This window comes from Lepisosteus oculatus, chromosome 8 (genome assembly GCF_040954835.1).
Source record: "Lepisosteus oculatus isolate fLepOcu1 chromosome 8, fLepOcu1.hap2, whole genome shotgun sequence".
Lineage (NCBI taxonomy): Eukaryota > Metazoa > Chordata > Actinopteri > Semionotiformes > Lepisosteidae > Lepisosteus > Lepisosteus oculatus.
This window is the reverse complement of record NC_090703.1, coordinates 4,048,111-4,067,091: the sequence shown is the minus strand read 5'-3', so window position 1 is coordinate 4,067,091 and position 18,981 is coordinate 4,048,111. Positions and strand designations below refer to the sequence as shown.

The window sequence follows — 18,981 nt, the reverse complement described above, 5'->3', positions numbered from 1 at the left end:
TGTCAGTTTAAATACTGGTTTGAACTGCTGTTGTACTATTGAAGAAGTCTTCATTATAACTTCAGTAAATGGCCCAGCTGTATCTACAAAGTAAACACATTTGCCAAAACATGTAGATAAAGTGGTTGGTAGGATATATCAGGAGAACATTTTTGAAAACATTTACAAAATCCTTGATTATCATCAAGAATGGCATGTATTTTGAACTACTGTGAATGTCTTTGACTGTCCGACTCAAAAGTCCTGGCTTGACTGAATACCTTTGCAATCAGTGAATCTGAATTTTTACATTTTATTTTTTGGGGTTTGCCAACATTCAGTATTCACATACTGTATAACAGTATTTATTTTGGCCATTACAGTTTTTGAATAAGAGAAGCTTATTTAAAATAGATATGCATGTCTGTCCCTCCGTTTCTAACAGCTTTTTCAATACAGGCTCTCAGGAGTACTGGAGCCTAATCTGGCAAGCAAAGGGAATAAGGCACAGTACACCCTACAGAAGCCAATTAACCTACCAGCATGCCTTTGGACTGTGGGAGGAAACTGGAGCAAAATGTGCATTTAATATTTGTAATTTATCCATGTCTGACTATTTGTGGGGCAGGCAAACTGGTGCAAGTACCATATACGGGTACAAATGGAACTGATTTTAAAAGAGCCATGGAAATATTTTGTCTTTACAGATTTGGAGAATAAGAGTTATTTTAATTAACACAGAAATGTATCAGAATCTCTGGTATTAGTGATTAGACCTAATAAACCAGAGTGCTTCTAATGGGTTTATAAGGAACTGATGTATTTTACATACAGTAAAGTAATGTTCTCACATTATAACATCATCCTGTACCCTTATCAGATTATCATGTTGTTGCAAATTTCCACTCTTCAATAGTTATATAATGGAGTACTGATTTAATAATAGTTTATCACATTGCACAAATATTACTAGTAAAAGACTTAAATTCAAATAGAAACATCTTCACAATCATGTATTAATGAGAACAAGTTGTTTCCTTTACGTTCGCTTTGCATTCTTTAAAAGGGAGGTAATCCCATCAAGTTGGTCCTTAAGTTTTACACCAATGCCTCCAATCTTTTGTTCTCTTTGTTGTATTTTCCTCACAAGCTCCTGCATGCCATCAAGGATGCCTTGGTCATGCTCTGAATACTCCTGGGGAAGAGAAAAATGGGAGAATGGTTTTAGGGAATATGGTTTAGAGCTTTAAAAGTTTTCATTTTTGTATGTAGAGAGATAATGCTTACCAAAGTTAAAGAGGTATCTTCAGCCCAAGCCTTCAGGAGACACTCTAGAAGAAAAGCACTGAATTAAAATCTACATGATGGGTGTCACAATCAGATATCTTCGTTTTCAAGTCTGGAACAGTCAAGCAATGCAACACATGCAATGTCAAACATCTCAAACACACAAAATGTTTAAAGCTAATTTAGCTCAATTTAAATATACATTTACTTACTGAATAAGTTATGTAATTCATCTTTTAACCACTGTGTTTCATTACGGTGTCTCTCTGCTTCTTTATTGACATTGTTTATGTCCTCCTTCAGTCCTGCAATGCACTGAGGAACATCAGGATCAGTCAAGGCAGGTTCAAAGGGTAAAGAGTGAAGTCACAGCAGCAATCACATAGGTAGAGAAGTTTGATAATTGCACAATTCCAGTTATTTTCATTTTTTTGAAATTTTACAAAACTGAATAAGAAAATAAAAGCAATGCATTACTCTCAACTATCTAAATGTCCTCTGCAAATGTTTTCCAAAGCTGTGTATGAAATGCTGGAAAATCTGTTCAGAGCAGCTGTGCTGGATATGTACACAAATACACATCATCTACAATCAATTAAACCAGTACAAAATGTTTAAGCTTACCAAATGTAACCTGCTGTTTTCCATGTTGACCCGTTCAAGCATTAACCCAGTCTCGTAAATTACTCTCTCAGTTTTGCAGATTTCTGTTGTCTGCGTTTTAAGATGCTGCATGTATGCAGCACGAAGAGTTTCAATTTCACATTCTAGTTCCTCCTGTAACATAGATATTTTATCATATTTTAACAAAAATTCTAAAATAGATTTGTAATACAAATACGTTTTGCTTGCATTACTTATACTTTGATATTAAATAACATTACAAAAGACAGTGATATTCGGAATTTCTTTACATTTGTTACCTTTGGTTCCAGAATTATTTTGATGTCCTCCCTGAGTTCAAGGATTGAGGATTCCAAAATGTTCTTTTTACTTTTTAGTTCTAAAAAATAAAAAATGTTCATAACCTGGTAAAAAATAAGCTTATGATTTAAAAAAAGACTTAATTCTTTCAATACCAGATGAATTATAATGAGAATAATATGCACCATATGGTATTCCCATATTTATTCTCTTTAGCTAACTATCAATCACATCGGCACCCCCATCCTACAGAAAAGTACCTCCAAAATATCATTCATAAAGGAATACAAATAAAAATGGGGTACTTCTTTTTCCTTTAATGTTCTTATCCCTAAAAAACTTAGCAGTTCATCTAAACATCTAAACACTACAGTATTAGTCCTAACATCTTTATTTTTTTTATAAATATAAAGTTTATGGAGTCTGGATACTGATTAAATATGATTAATAATTTAGATGAATTGATTAAGTGGCCACACATTACTAGCTGGTGACTTGAACAGAAAACCCAGTGCTGGTCATCCCCTGAACCACTGTTAATGACAAATGCCAATCAGAATAATAAATTCACTTAAGTCTGTTCAATAAAATCTCAGCAAATATTTTTTTATTTGTAGTTATAAGATACTGTATGATTTTCTATTAATATTCTTGAATACACACAAATGTATTTTTTACACCCAATTTATTATGCTGAAAAACAATTCCATTTCTAATCACCAATTAAGTGTCAAGCAGAAAACACCTTTGATTTTTAATGACTACAATGTTGAGCCCCCAACCCTTAGAGATTACAGGTTAGCAGCTCTCAATGCCAACAATCAGTGAACATATACAGGAAAATCCAATGGCTGCAATACCTGCAGTTTGTTTCTTTAACTCCTGGTAGTTAAGATGTTCTGTGTCAAACTCGGCTTCAGCTTTCTGTAGTGTAGAAATGCTCATCTTTAACTGCTCTCTTTTTTTCTGTTGGCTTTCCTCTAAAGACTCAGCTTCTCCCTTTAGGAAGGAAATAAAAGACACAATCCATATTGATGAAAAAAAAAGATCAAAGTAATGCTATATTTAACATTAAATAATCGGTGATCTTGCAAATATTTGAAAAAGGTCTATAAATTCTATACATCATAGAATATTATGAATTATATTATCCCTCAGTTAAATTGATATCAATATTCCAGCTAACATATTTAAAATATGTGACAAATGGTGAAATGGGTCCTGCAATTCCTGACACCAGCATAGAATATTTCATTCTTACACTGATTTGAAGGACAGCTGTATTTAAAGACTTTTCCATATCTTTGTACGCCTCTTGGGCTTTGCTGAGAGTTTCACTTAGACATCGGATCTCTTCATCAACTGAGTCACATCCTTTTAGACTCTTTTTCTGATGAGAAACACAAAACGCTTTTACAGTACACAAATGTAAACAACCAGCTTTTTAGGTCCTTCAAAACCACGCAAAAAATCATAATTAAATGTTTGTTATACACATACAGACTACCTACAGTAATCTTATCTTCAGAGGCAATTAAGCTACCCTTAGAAAGAATTATGATATGATATACTGCAGAATATAAAGAGCTACCATTATTTCCAAAAATTCAAATGAAAAAATATTGTGTCAATACCACAATTTAATGAAATATCACATCAGTCTCGGTCTTAAAATAGTCAAAGTTGTTAATTCTGTTGGTCTGTTGGATATAGATGATAGGAAATGAAATGATAGGCATTCAAGGAAATCGTTGTAGTTATGGTTATGGGTAGAAAACAGGGTAAACTGGGATGATGTAATTAATGTAATTAATGGAGTACCACGAGAATCTGCATTAAGATAACGACACATAATTATTGTAGACACTTGTAATTAAATTGATTTACACAGAATTATATCCCTTCATCCATTTTCTATCCACTTTTTCCACTTCAGGGTCGTGGGGAGCTGGAGCCTATCTTGCCAAGCAGCGGGCGCAAGGCAGGGTTCACCCTGGATGGGCTGCCAGTCCCTCACAGGGCAGACACACACACAAACACAGACATGCACGCACTCACACCTAGGGACAATTTTCCCAGACACCAATTAACCTAACAGCACCTGGAGGAAATTTCTTTTTGAGAACAGGAGGTACTTTTTGACAAGAGAGTTTCTGCACGTCTGGAACAAGCTACCCAGCCATATTGTTGGAACTAATACCATGGCTTATTTCCAGAAATAGCTGGATGAGATGCTTGAATATATTTGCTAATAACAACGAAACAACCTACAAGGTTTGAATAGCCTTCTCTCATTTGTAACCCTTCCTATCTTTGTTATGATAGAGGTTATGAAAAAAACCCATGGGTATTCAAAGTAAAAGATGCAAGATGGAAATCAGAAACTGGTGAAAATAGCTAAGCTTTCAGTTAAGATAACTAAGAAAAGAAAAACAAAACTTACTTCATTTTTTAGTTCAGCATATTTCTTCTTGTTAAGATCAATTACCAAATTCATTTCTCTTACTTCATCTACGTATGCTTTATGTTTTTCTGCAAGTTTATTTCCTAGGTTATCTTTCTCAGCCTGCAAAAGTAACCTACAGCAAAAAGAAAATATGAGGGAAATTACTTTAACAGACCATTTCTGCTAAGTAGTGAAAAAAATCTGGACAGTCTATAAAAGGCAATCATTTCAATGGGAGGACCATTTCCTCAAATAAAACACATTTTCAAAGTTTTTATTAGTTACCTATTCCGTTTTTCTTTCTTAAGCTGTTCTTGCAGTTCTCCAGAGGTTCTGTGCCACCTTTCTGAGTTAATTCTATACAAATAGTTAGAAAAAAAAACACATTTTGAAAAGAGTTAAACATTGATATTATAAAAATAAAACCATTTCATGTATTGTGTCTTCTAAAACTAGGATATGTTAAATACAGGTTAACCCTACTTATATTAACCCTACTTATATTGTAAACTACAGGTAATATATAGGAATCTTACTCATTGCTCTCCTTGAGTTTCTTCATCTCATCTTCCATTTCCCTGATTTCTATTTTAAACTTTGCAATAGATTCGATTCGTTCTTCAAGTTTCCGTTTCGAATCTTCTAGCCTGAAAAAAAGAATCGGTATTAAATTTAGCAAGAATTTTATCTTCGATATATTAAGATTAGTTTACCAATCTATCACAATTTAATTAATTGATAGTCATTAAAGAAGTCCTAGTATTCTATATTTTAATTTGCATTCAGAAAGATGTGCTACTGAAATTCTTCCAAAAAATGTCTTCATTTATATATAGCTGTATCAGGCAATTTATACCTGTCCAAATTAGAAACCAGCATTCTAAATGTATTAGCACATAGCAAATGGTACAGTAATGAGGCACATTGTGTTTCATGGTTATAAAAAAGTTATTAACTCATATGTTAATCATATTCATTAAAGATTTGAATTTTGTATTTGCGCAGTAGGACGGGATACAGAGGATATGGAGCTTACTGTTTTGAGACATTAAGATGTACTGCCATGCAAAAGTCCTCTCTTTTTCTTGCTGCCTGAAAGCTCTCAGTCAGACTTGTTAGTGCTTGTAAGTGCTTAGCATTCACCTCTCGAGAGTATTCCATTTCCTTATCAATCTGCAAACAGCAACATGCTTAATTAGGAGAATAAACTAAGACATCAGGAATGCCTTCTGTTATGCTCATTTGCCTTTTGTTGCAATTATGTTGTTTGATTAATTCCACCAATCCAACAAACATAAGGAATTATTCATGTTGTAGATCTTCCTTTCTTTAATGAATGCTTTAAAGGGGGGGAGTAAATATTGTTTTATAACTTTATAAAACTTTCACTGCTAAAGCAAATGCTCTTACAAAAAATGTTCACTTGCATACTCATGAGTAAACCCAAAATATTTATGTAAGCCTACTGCAACCTTCTGCATGTACACACATTTTTAACAAAGGTTTTACTTCATGTCTCTCATATAAATGATACAAAAGGATAGTATGCCTATAACTGTGATGAACTGCTTTGTTTCACAAGCAGACTTACAAATGTGTTTGTTTAAAAAACTACCCCTTTATCGAACAGGACATTTACTTTTTTCTCTATTTTGTTCCTGACTTTCATGTGTTCATAAGGTACTGTATGTTGTTAACCTCCTCCTGTTCCTCTGCTGTGTGAACTATAACACTTCTGAAGAGTACCAGTAACCTGATAGTTTTAAAGGTCATCTGTGCACAAATTGCCTTTGATGAAGCATTTTAAAAGATCAATTTGAGTAAACTAGAGAGTCCACTGCTTGGCAGGAAATCAATCTTCTTCATCTGGCATCTAAGGAATAAGGGTTGCCCTTTTTTAAATTTTATCCACACACTATGTGGGCAATCAGCATTTTTCCTAGCCTAAAAAACTTCATTTATTTTCTAAATTTGAGTTAATTTATCAGCATAAAATTTATACCATAAAGTTTTTTGTAGTATTTATCTGTAAAAATCCAATATTTACCATGCCGGTGTTACAGTAGGCCACAGCAAACGAGTACAGTGATATAAAGTTTAAAATGTTCATTTTCCATGGTGCTAAAACTTTCAAGCACAATTATAATAACAACAATCCAAAAATAAGACTAACAGCTTGTTATCAATTTTTAACAATAAGAATTTAATCCAATTATAGTAAAATAAAACTGGGATTATGGTAGATCATTTATTTCGCTTACTCAGTGACGTCTATATATTTAACTAATTTTTGATTTATTGTCAGTAAATGTCTGCATATACAGTATTTAACATTCTCCAGTCTCCAGAAAATTACTTTTATGTGCGTGTTAATGATCAGATATGACAGGTAAATTTATACTGTTGATTAAACATTTGTCATTACCAGGATATACCAACAGTCGTACTAATGTGAAATTCATAGGGCAGTAGCATGTGTGACCAATGTTGGAAGCAGTACAAGATGTTTATATGTGACATTTGCTTTGAACTACAGTAGCTTGCAGATATAACTGTGTGGGATGCTTGCCTGTTCATTGGTCTCTGTGCCCTTAATGTCACACTTTGTCCCAGCTCATCCTACAAATGTTAAATGGAGCTCAAATGTAGTGCAAGTTATCACAATCTCATCTCGCAAGGAAGCTGTTGTTACATTAGCATCATGAGGATGAACATGAGTGAGTGTACACGCAGAAAGCAGCAGATGAGATCCCTGAATTTGATCGATTTCGTCCTGTGCAGTCAGGCCACCAACAATCAGACTGTGGAGTTCTGTACAGACTAAATACTCTTGTCCAGTCCATTACACTTAGACTCCACATCAGCTGGTCTGTTGTACACAACAATATTATCGTATTGTTCTGCAAATCTGTGCTACACTCACTGATTTCCATCACACTGGCTCTCCTGCTAGTAAATATTCCTGAGCTGTTGCTCTTACATACCAATGGCCCATGAAGGCATTATTCTCTTGATAACTGAGGCAATTTGCTTCCTGTTATTTTATCTTTCCAGATTTTCACCAGGATCAACATTCAACAGGTTACATCTCCTCATCATCTTTCTCACTAATGAAGTGATATAGGACATTTGCTACAAAGTTGTGCAAGTGTATCACAGTCAGGCACAAATAATCAATCAAAACGATACAAAGACATTTAATTGTATACTTTATGCTTCCAACAACAGAGACATACATGTCTTGATCGTGCTCAATATATGAAGAGGAAAAGACATTACTATACAATTTTTACACAATTAGTTCATTATTGTGTTTGAGTAGACAACTGCAATGTAATGTATGAGAAGTCTAAATGTTTCTAACCTTGAAAATGTCATCACGCAGGGACTGGGCTTCCTTTTGAAATCTTTCAGTCAGTTCAGTTAATTCTTTAGCAAGACAGACCCTGTTCATATTCATAAAAATAAAGAAAACATGGTTTGCATTTGTGTTTTGGGATCATATCTACGTAGTTCTGCATTTCAATACACAACACGAAACTTAAGAGTGATCTGTTGTACCACAAATGCCTCTGATCATAATATGGCTTTTATATTAAAACACAGTAATTCTGTATTCTAGCCTTTAGAGCTCTTATATCCAAAGACATTATCTCTATCAGTCTGAGAGTGCTAGTGATGCAGAAAATAAGAAACAAATGAAAGTCCTTACTTTTGGCTGACCAGTTCCTTAGCCCTGTTCAGTTCTTCATCATACTGTTTTTTGTGCTGCAGCGCTGAATCTTTCAGCCGGGAAATGCTTTTTTCTAACTTTTTAATACACTGTAGAACAAGTAAGCAAAAGAAAGTATTTAAGCACATCATAAATAAAGAACTTGCTACTGTACACAGCATTATAGTTTAATTAATGTTAAAAATGTCGACATTAACCACCACAATACTAATTAGGATAAAGTTCCAGTCTTGTCAGTATGCGATCTGCAAAGGAACAAGGTTACTTCCACACTGTGACATATAGAAAAAAAACAACATTTCATCTACTGTGCTTTCAGTCTTCTTTCTTGTTACTTTTCAGTCAGGAATTAACCTTTGTTCATTCTTTAAGATGCTAATGTAAACAGTAGTAAATTTAAGTGTAAACTAACTGTTCAAACAGGGAAACAGCACACAGGTCAATTTCCCTATATACATCACAGATGTTCAAGTTGTAAACAAACACAAATTAAGTTAATAGAATGATCTATTGTTGTATGAACTTACATTCTTATGTTCGGAGATCTTTTCCTCCATGTCTAGTAATTCTGATGTGATGACATCCACCTGTCTTCTTTTCTTTGCATTGTCTCCTTTCTGGCGCTGTACATTATTTTCTGTTTCTGCAAGCTAAAACAATACATTGTTGTCACATAGAGGCTTGCATCCCACTTCGTTTATCCATCCACCCAGCCAGTTTCTAATTGCTTTACCCAATGCAGGGTCGCAGGGAAGCCAAAGCCTATCCTGGCAAGCAACAGGCACCCCTGATAAGATGCCAGTCTCATCACACACACCAGGGCCAATTTTCCCTGAAGCCAATCCACCTACGCAGTAAGTTTTTGGACTGCAGAAGGAAACCAGAGCATCCAAAGACAAACCACGTGAACCCTAGAAGTACATACAAACTCCACACTGATAACACCCCAGATTTTGGCCTGTGCAATCAGATTTACACACTACTGATTCTAATTCTAACCCGAGAAATAAGACAAAGGAAATATCTTACTTCTTTTTGAAGGTTTTCTTTGTGTTCTGCAAACGTCTTCCTCTCCTGTATCATATCTTCCTCCAGGTCTTCTATGGCATTTGCTAAGTTGGCAATATTTTCCTTTAAGTCTCGTATTTGATTGTAGGTCTCATTCAGAAGAATCTGTTTATGGGCTTTTTCTGACAGCTGGTGGTTGAGCTGATCAATAACATCCTCATGGCGACTCTGCACAAGCTCTCTCTCTGGACTTAAACACATTCATTATTTGTTGATTTTTATTAAATACTCCAAGACAAAAAAAGTAAACCAGAACCACACCAACCATTTTTCCTGGCATAATTTATAAAAAGGCATACAACTCCCATCATTTCAAACAACACAAATATCCTAATTTAGGTACATTATGCAACTCAGTTCTCAATTTCTTTGAAGTATTAAAATACTAATATATAGCCTGCTTACACAGAAGAAGTAGATAAATACAATAATAGTCACTTACAATAATAATGCATTTTGTTCTTCGAGACGTTCTTGCTTCTTTTCCATAAAGTCCATATCCTTTATAATATTGTTCATATCAGTCTGTAACTGATTTAATTGAACTGCATTTGAATCTCTTGCAGCAGCAACAGAAGCTAAGATATAAAATAAATAATTTAAACTACATAACAAAAAAAGTCTCTGAAGAGTGGAGGTTTCTTAGTACTGACAGCAGAAGAAAAAATGTGCTAGGAACATGTAAGTATTGTGAAATGTGAAATTAATTCTGCACCATTTACTGTATTTTTCATGAATTAGACTCAGTGTAGAAACAACAAGCTTCTTATGTATAGGAAAAATATCTTCAGAATGCAGAATAAGTGAAGCATAGTGCACTAGTTCACTGGACCATCCTACTGTATCTATGGTTTCCTTTTCTACTCAGAGCTCAAATTAAATCGATTATGTTGCCATATTCTGTTATCAAACATCATACAAGAATACACCTTTCAACACAACCTAGCACCAAATGCAGATGTTCCATTTGATGCGTATCATGCTTTGGATGGTTTGGAAATGTTTTTAATATTTCTCCCAATAGATATATTGATTCTGTAAACAGCAATTGAGGCCTTAATAATACAAATTGTCCTGGTGATTTAATGTTTGGTGTTGTCAGACACCATTTTTTTTTGTTAGAACAAGCTTAGCTCACTTAATTGTGTACCTGAAATTTCACTCATAATCTCATCTGGTAGCTGCAACACTCTGTATCTCAGTTTGCTGGTTTCAATAGTTTCTACCTCCAGACATTCACGTGCACTCCTTCTAGACGTCTCCTATTGAACAGAACATTTAAACAAATAATGTTACAAAAAACTAAAACCCTTCCTGACAGCAGTTTCAGTTTAATAGCATGGTGTACATGCGAAGAACAGGAAGAAAATAGGTGAGACACAGCTTGACTGAAGGTGACTGGTAATACGAGATCTGCACTCTCTCTGGCAGGTGGAGCAGATGTTGTTCGGGAGATATCTGGTTCTGCACTGCTCAATCATGTCATGGAGAACTCTCTCTGGCACTCTCACTTTGCCTACATGTTCTGACATCTTTGGGTCTCAAAGCGCTGGGCTCCTTCCCAGCCTTTCTTTCACCATCTGGTTCAGTCGAGGGCTATAATCCCCTCGGAGTGGATATTCACCATTCGCTTCCGTCATGCTTGCTTCTGCCATAACTGTGAAACACTTTTTCTAGCCTCCTCTGGTATGATTTCCTCAGCTAAGCTGGGATAAGAGTATCTTTTTTTTTTTTTTTTAGACTGAAGTCTGATATTCAGACAACTTGACCAACCCAATGGAGCTGAAGGCAGATACATTAAGACCCTGAAAATATGCAGATCAATATCTGAGGCCAGATTTTAAACTGCATAATTGAAACTGGATGTTTTACAGTGATTTTATTTCTTATTTACTGATCACCCGTCTCACATATATGTAATAATAAAGCCATGAATGTATACATCGCTCCCGTCTTAATCACAGATACACAATGATTCCATGACATAACAATAAATCAAACTGAAATATCACATTACAGAAGGAATCAATCATATTCCAGCACCTTCCCTAAATAGGAAGGAGTTAATTCTGTAGCCAAGACCAAGACGTGGTTAAAAATGGACACTTAAATTTTTAGACTATGCACCTACCGTGATTTAACTTTAAAAAACTGCTGTTAAAAATAGGCTAATTACCATTTGTAGTTCCTGACTGTAACTTACCAATTCAGTAACTGCCCCCGCAATTTCCCTAAGGTGATGACATGCCTCCTGGTGAAAACATAACCCTTCATTTTTAAGATGTTTCTCTGAAAATACACAGCAATTATATAAAATTATTTTCGTGGCTTTGCAGTAAAAAACAAAACAAAACAAAACAAAACACAGAATTTAACACAGACATCTCCGTGGGTCAATGAAGTAAACTCGATGCCTGCGTGGAACATTTCTTGATCTTCTTACGAAACAAATGAAATTATAGGACCGGGGTATCGACTATCAGACGTTTTCGATTTAATTATTCAACCAAGGGTTACTGCGATGACAGGTCGTTTAAAAATACAAGACTGGTTTTAAAACAACAAACAAACAAAAAAAAACTAGACAGAAAGTACTGAAACTCACCGATTTCGCCTAAATGCTCCAAAGCAACGAGAACAGCTGGAAATTCCGGCACCAAACAAGAACTCATTAGGAGTATTTTTAAATCTTTGAAAAGTGCCGATGCGTGATATTAAAAGTTTAAACACTACAACCGCGCCGCTCCTAAGGCCTGTGCAGGGGAAAGTGTCGTGGTCGTCATGGCAACCGCGCACAGCGGAGCTCCCGAGCAGCTGGCTGCGGTAACAAAAAAAAAAACAGGCGATCGGAGGAATAAATAACTATGAAAAGTTGTTTAACCGTTACTGGTCGTTGTAGTAAGTGTAAGGAAACACGGCTCTCGGCGGCTTTCCTTGTGCTTTTCAAAAACTCAGGTCAACGTGAAAGGGAAAAGCAAATGTACGCTCTTCTAACATTAGTAAAACGTTGTACTACAAATTCAAATAATAATAATAAAAATAAAGTAGAAAGGATGCTGCACCAAGGGTGTATATGACAGTCTTCCGTCTTAAGACACTTCTACATGCGATCCCCGATCGCATTGCTTCACAACCCCCATAACCTTACTTTCTTCAGGTCCGCTGGCAGTCCAGGTGTGTGGAATTAGGGATATAAAACACACTCACAACCACAACCAAGCACCATTGAGCTGGGACAGCAGGAGTCAGGGAATTACTTCTTAAATAAAGGTTTATTCGTTTCGTTTCAGTGAAATATCAGTGTGCTTATTTAGGTTACTAATATATAGTCCCTGTTGTCTGTTATTCAAGAACCATGAAACATATTGCTGTCTGTAATTTCTATCTGTTCGGTGTTTCAAACTACAAAACATACAAGAACCCACCCTTTGTTAAACCATCGTGCCTGACAAAGGGATATTAACTTATAAAGCGATTCGACACTGAGTTTGAAACGATTGGAAATCTACTGCCTGCATTACAAATGTTGCTGTCTAACTCGATTTATTTCAGTAGGTGTCACCAGTTCCTAGCGTCCTGTTTGAGTCAACAGATTTAATTTACCTACATATTCACACTGGTGGTGAACTCCTATATTGACAGACATACATGGCTCCTCTACTGTATTTTTAAAAATTAATCTTTAAGGCCGCAACAGGTAATCTTCCTGTACTATAACTGTTCTTTTTCTATACGGTGTAATTTTTTAAAAAAAAAGTTCATTTGTTGAGCATGATTCATATTTAGACACGATAAATATGAACTTTTTTACATTAACTGCAGAAAGTGAAGTTGTTTTATGTGGGTAAACAAATTGACTTACTGTATCTGCTTTGCGGGCAGGGGTTAAAGAACAAAGCAAGCGTATCTTATAGACGGCCAATATGATTACGCGAGTTACCTTTAAAATAAATAAAATGTCTTAATTTTATGCTTAAGTGTGTCTTCCTCTTCAGGAATGATCCGCGTTTTATCGTTCTAATTAGCTGATTAATGTTAATGAGTGCAGCAGTTTATTAAGCACTACTTTATACCAGCATCGCCCACCAGGTGGCGCCAAAGGGTCAGTAATGTATTTACAGATCACAGGCAGTAGAGTGGTTCTTTCATTTATTATGTATTGCCAAAGGTATTAAAGTGAACTGAATAAAAGACCCGGTATATTCAAGGTCATTAAAACTCAATAAACCATGCAAGGCATTTTTAAAGCTGCATTATAAAGGCTTCTATTAAATATCCGGGAATTCGCCTTTGGATCCAACGAAGACATGTCTACTTTTCCTGTCTCTCCCGTCTCCTCCGGTCTGCACATTCGTGCGGCGCTGAGAGACCGGTGAACTCTGCCCTTTAGACGGGTCTCAAACAAACAGATAAAACCTGCTCTCCCACAATGGTTTCTGAACGAATTAAATGGAATCTTTCTGCTTTTGGTCATTCAAAACCAAATAATTAAAGTATATTCTATAAACAGAAATATCTGAGACAACGTAAACCGATTCTCCTCAAAATGAATAAATAGTTCGTCACGTACTGTAGCTGGCGTAATAATAACCGACTTACTGACTGACTGATCAGTCAGTAAGAAAAATAAGACAGTAATACGATCACACAGTAAGATACAATATGAATGGCATGACCACAATTTAAACATTTTTGAGGAAGTGATTGACACAGATTTAAATGAGCTCAGGCACCGTGTGGATGGAGTCAATATACATCTATGCAGCAGAGGGCAGTGTTGAGTCGTCCAAAACCAGTCGGAAAAATTCTCAGACGGGAGTTGCGTCGCAGTTGAAAAGTAATTAGACAAACCTGGAGCCCACAGAGTTTTAATATCGATTTTGCTTTTTTTCTCTTTCCTATCACTACAGCACCCAGGAAATATAATGCACACAGTTTTCCCGTTCGTTTGTTTCTGGATCTCCCTGTGTCCATAGTAGATGTTGGTTACTTGATTGTCATTACTTGCAGCAATTTAAGGTCACGAGTTCGTAACCTGCTGAGACTGGGACAGGATCCATACTGTAAACCTCGAAATGTGCTTGATCTTGTTTTAGTTGTTATTGTTTAAAAAACTACCTGTGTAGCAAATATTGTTTTTTTTTTTACTGGAGAGGGTTGCTTTTTTGTCAGTCTTGAGGAAATGAAAGATTAATCAAGATGCTATCTACATGTATACAATCTGCATAAGCTATGCAGAAACAAACAATATGATGATGCCTAAGGATGCCTAAGGTACAAACATATATTTTTTCTTTCTAAATATCCCTAAGAAGCATAACTGTCATGTTAATTGGGAAATTAACCATCTTTTTAAGGATGTTTGTACACACAATAAATATATTTAGCAACTAACATTTTATAGACCACTTCTCAACTAGTAATGACATGAGCTGGACTAACACAGAGAGCTAACGTCAGCAGCAGGGGCTCATGATGCACTGTGCTTATAAGGAGGGAGGACAAATATAGTTTAGTAATTGGGGTAAAACCCTAATTGCATAGAAAAATAAGTAAAAGGGATAGAAAAGAAATTGGAAACAAACGCCCAAGATAGCCCCAAGGCTCCTAGATAGTGTTTCATTGCAAAGGGTGTGTGCGATATTGTGTTCTTTGGTCCTACCCTGAGGGGTATTTCAGAGGAGAAATGTTGCTGATATTTTCTGAGAATCACCGAAGCCTTGATACTGTATGTTTGCTGAAATGTGTTGAACTGTGAATCAAAGTGTCAGTTTATTTAATAGTTTCATTTTTTTCCCTCCACGCCAGCACAAGAACCCTTCAACAAGTTGTCAGATTTTCAGTGGAGAGATATTGTGTACTAAACCACAGCCAACTAGAACCATTCACTCTTATATCAGAGTTTTGACATGTCCTGGGTATGGCTGTTCTTGGTCTTTTCCCTTGTGTTGCGTTTAGAATCAGGTGGTGTCTTATCCCTTCTTTACATAAGTGTGCATATGCTGACATGTCTGCACATTCCCCCACGTGCATTTACACACGCCTGCACTCACACACGTCTGCATCTACACACGCCTGAACTCACACACACGTCTGCACCTACACACGCCTGCATCTATACACATCTGCACCTACACACGCCTGCGCTCACACATGCCTGCACTCACACATACGGTACGTGCAGTTACACATGCCTGCACTTACAGCATTTCACACCTCATCTGCCACCGATATACGCTGCTGTCTCCTCAGCAGTTGTGAAAGTGACTGTTTGCAGTACGATTGCACAGAATGAATGAGGTAGATAGACACATACAGTAGGTACCTAGCAGCTGTAGGGGACAGGTAACCTTTCAGCACTTACTGTATAAAGAAGTTATCCGTTGCTCAGGGGCAAGGGCCAGTGCATAGGAGCTGACTCCTGTTAGACTACCATTCTGAGGTCAAGAAGGTTTCATACTGTACTCTGGTGTGAGAAATAGCCAAAGTCAGAAAGATAAACAGGTTCTTACTGGTCAAAATTATTATTAATAATACATTTTATCAATAGACTCCTACGGCAAAGAAAGCTTATTACTTTAAAAGAGAATATACTGCATGTTTATTGATAATGCAAAGAATAGATTAATGTCCACTATATTTATTCTGTGGTTTATCTTCCCTACAGTGTGTGTATAGACATAAAGTATGACTTAAAACTGTTCACCCAATCCATTACTCTGTATAACCCAGTAGTGTTGATGATGGTTAAGATGCTTTGCTAACATGATTATCTACATTGATTTTTCTGATAGATGTCATTTGCTTCACTTTTGCTCTTATCATTTTTGGTGTCATTCCAGTATTCTGATGGACTCTCAGCCTGATTTATGTGATTATCTTATTTAACCTACTTTCCTATATCTCTGAGCAGAGCTGTTGACTCATTTGTACTCAGACACAATTTCTTTGCATAGTCATTACTGCGTATTTCCTGATTGAGTGCTGGGTCTTATGGATGAATTTAATAGCACAAGGCGAAGCAAAGCTGTAGATCATTGTAATACACAGCTTTGCTTCAACTTGCGCAGCCAAAGAATGCTGAGCTGTTTTTTGGAATCCTTTCTGCTTGTGATGAAAGGATATAAATTATGATGTTGAAACTTCTCTCCCTTTCTGTTCAGTTATAAGAGAGGGGCAAGCTTTGGGTATCATCCATTTTACTCCTCTAACGATGGAGGAGAGCATTGTAACTTCAACATGATTTTGAAGCAAATTTGTTTGTGATTGATTAGAACCAGATGGGGGCCATTGTGTCCTTCCGGTTGAGGGTTGTAAGGCTCTGCTGAGAAGGTATTTACATTTTGAAGTGCAGATAACATTCGCACAAAATGTGACCACTGAACTGTCACGAACAGTTCTTTCCGGGCCCTATGCGGACAACATGATCCGGAAGGTGAAGAAACAATAGGGGAAAATATCATGCAGGAGTGGGTCAGGAGACAGGGGGGCGTGTCCCAGGTGAGCAGGTGTCCTGGGGAAGTGAGTCCGGGGCAAACAATCCAAGCATGAATCCAAAAGGGAAATCCAATACAGGAGACCAGGGGATCCATCCAAAGTAATTCAAAACCAGAACCGGGTCGGGGCCGGCGGGGCAGGGAATCAGGAACAGGAAACTAAAACCATGACGGAGCCAGACGCGGCAGGAACCCGGGCTCTCAGGAAACGGGATTCAATGAGAAGCGCCGGGCAAACGCCTGCGTCTGGCTGTAAAGGTGGAACTAAAGAGGGGCTGGAAAAGGAACAGGTGTGGGGAATGGGACAGAACGAGGAAGGGCTGGAGCGCCCTTAAGAGGGGGGGTAGCGATCGTGACACGAACAACGTTAAAACTAGAAAGTGCGGCTGCAGGAAAGCTGGCCTCCAGGCCAGGGAGACTAACAGTGTGTGAGGCTTTACAGGATGGCCTCCTGAGAAAGTGTAGCACAGACAGCACTGTAAATGGTCCTGATTTATCATCATTTTTTTTTTCTTAATGCCATGCATGTTATTTACACGTACAAATCCATCCATGCATCATCAGAAAGCTGCTTACTCCTGGTAAGGGTCAGGGCATCCTGCTGCCTGTGCTGGAATCTTAAAGTGCAAGACCGGATCAGGAAATCTTGAAAATCCACAGCAACACGAACGGAAAACCCAAACGCCACACAGAGGACTTAAATCCAGGACCCTAGGCAGCAGTGTTAAATGAAATGCTACCGTGCTGTGCTCACGTAAAACCCATTTTCTTTTATAAAACCCACAGGAGTCAGAACATTCCCCAAAAAGATAATCTAACATCTGTCTGAGGGGGATGCTGCTGTATCCAGAGTTTATGTCTCCTTTTCTAATGGCATACATTAAAAAATAAAATAATCCAAAGAGCTTACTTTGGAATCATCTATATATAATGATTACATTTTCCGATTGCTTTATTTGTACATTTGTATTTTCAATATTCAGATTTAGAGCAGAAAATACCATCACGATCAAGATCAGGAAACTAGAGCTTTTCTTATCATGTATTTGAATGTATTAACAGGCTTCAAATTTACAGATCCAGAGCACGGAAAGAGAGCAGATGACAGGGATTGTCCTGGCAGTGGCGCGGAGGGCATTGCTGAATGAACACGTTTTGAATTAAATGTGCATGTGTGAGCCACAGGGACCATAATAAGCTTCAGCCAAATTAAAAATAAGATATTATTTAAAAATGCACACAAATATATCTTACAAAGGGATCTATTTAAACAGAATTTGATTTGTGTATGTCAACGAATTCGGCATGACTTTATATGGTTTTCTCCATGAAGCCAAAACAGGAAGAAATTTATATTGATGTAAATTATTGTTATTTTTATTAGCATTATTGAGCCTTGCAGTGAGAAAGATTGTCACCTTGTGACAGATTGGCTAACCTTGCTTTTCTGTCTGGGCTGCATGCTCAAGGTTACGAGGAATATTGCCATCACTCATTAAAATTGGTTTCTTTATCAAAAAGACACCTATTGATTTATAAGCACTTTGTAATACAACAGGTGTGGCTTTAAACAAAATCAGTGTTTATTGTACAATGTCTTTATTGTAACTTTTCTGTTAGTATTTTTCCATCACAGTGTCTCTAAAATAAGTTCCTTTTCACTTCGTATCGTATGAGCTACTAAAATTGCATTCTAATAGTGAATCTCCCCAGTGGATCCTGTTATACATCTTTCTATCTCACATTACTGTAGGCAATAAACATGCTGAAAAAAATCCATAGTTATTTTGGACAATGAACAGTATATCACACTAGTCATTTTTTAATGGGAACAGAGTGCCTCATATGATGTATATTCTTGGAGGATTCCTGCTGGATGGATTGAATTATGCAGACTGGTTAATCATGCTCAGAACTAATTTTTGATATTTTTGCCTGGAGGATGCCTAGCCACCTTCTTGCGTGCAATTGTACGCACTCTACCCTTTTGTAATTCATCATTTTGAAACATTCACAACTAAAATAATCAAAATATTTTAGTGAAGAAA

At 36.6% G+C, this 18,981-nt stretch overlaps 1 protein-coding gene across 1 annotated transcript; it reads right to left on the bottom strand.

The window, feature by feature from the left end:
* Positions 1-46: 46 nt before the first annotated feature.
* Positions 47-12,407, bottom strand: ccdc175 (coiled-coil domain containing 175). The gene is made up of 19 exons (XM_015350503.2): positions 12,043-12,407; positions 11,641-11,726; positions 10,588-10,699; positions 9,880-10,015; positions 9,399-9,627; positions 8,897-9,019; positions 8,349-8,458; positions 8,001-8,082; positions 5,673-5,809; positions 5,173-5,283; positions 4,922-4,993; positions 4,634-4,769; positions 3,452-3,580; positions 3,051-3,189; positions 2,190-2,269; positions 1,891-2,043; positions 1,479-1,581; positions 1,267-1,310; positions 47-1,174 (listed from the first exon to the last, which is right to left on the bottom strand). The coding sequence occupies exons 1-19, from the start codon at positions 12,107-12,109 to the stop codon at positions 1,019-1,021; spliced, it is 2,205 nt and encodes a 734-aa protein (XP_015205989.2). The 5' UTR covers positions 12,110-12,407; the 3' UTR covers positions 47-1,018.
* Between the last annotated feature and the right edge of the window lie 6,574 nt (positions 12,408-18,981).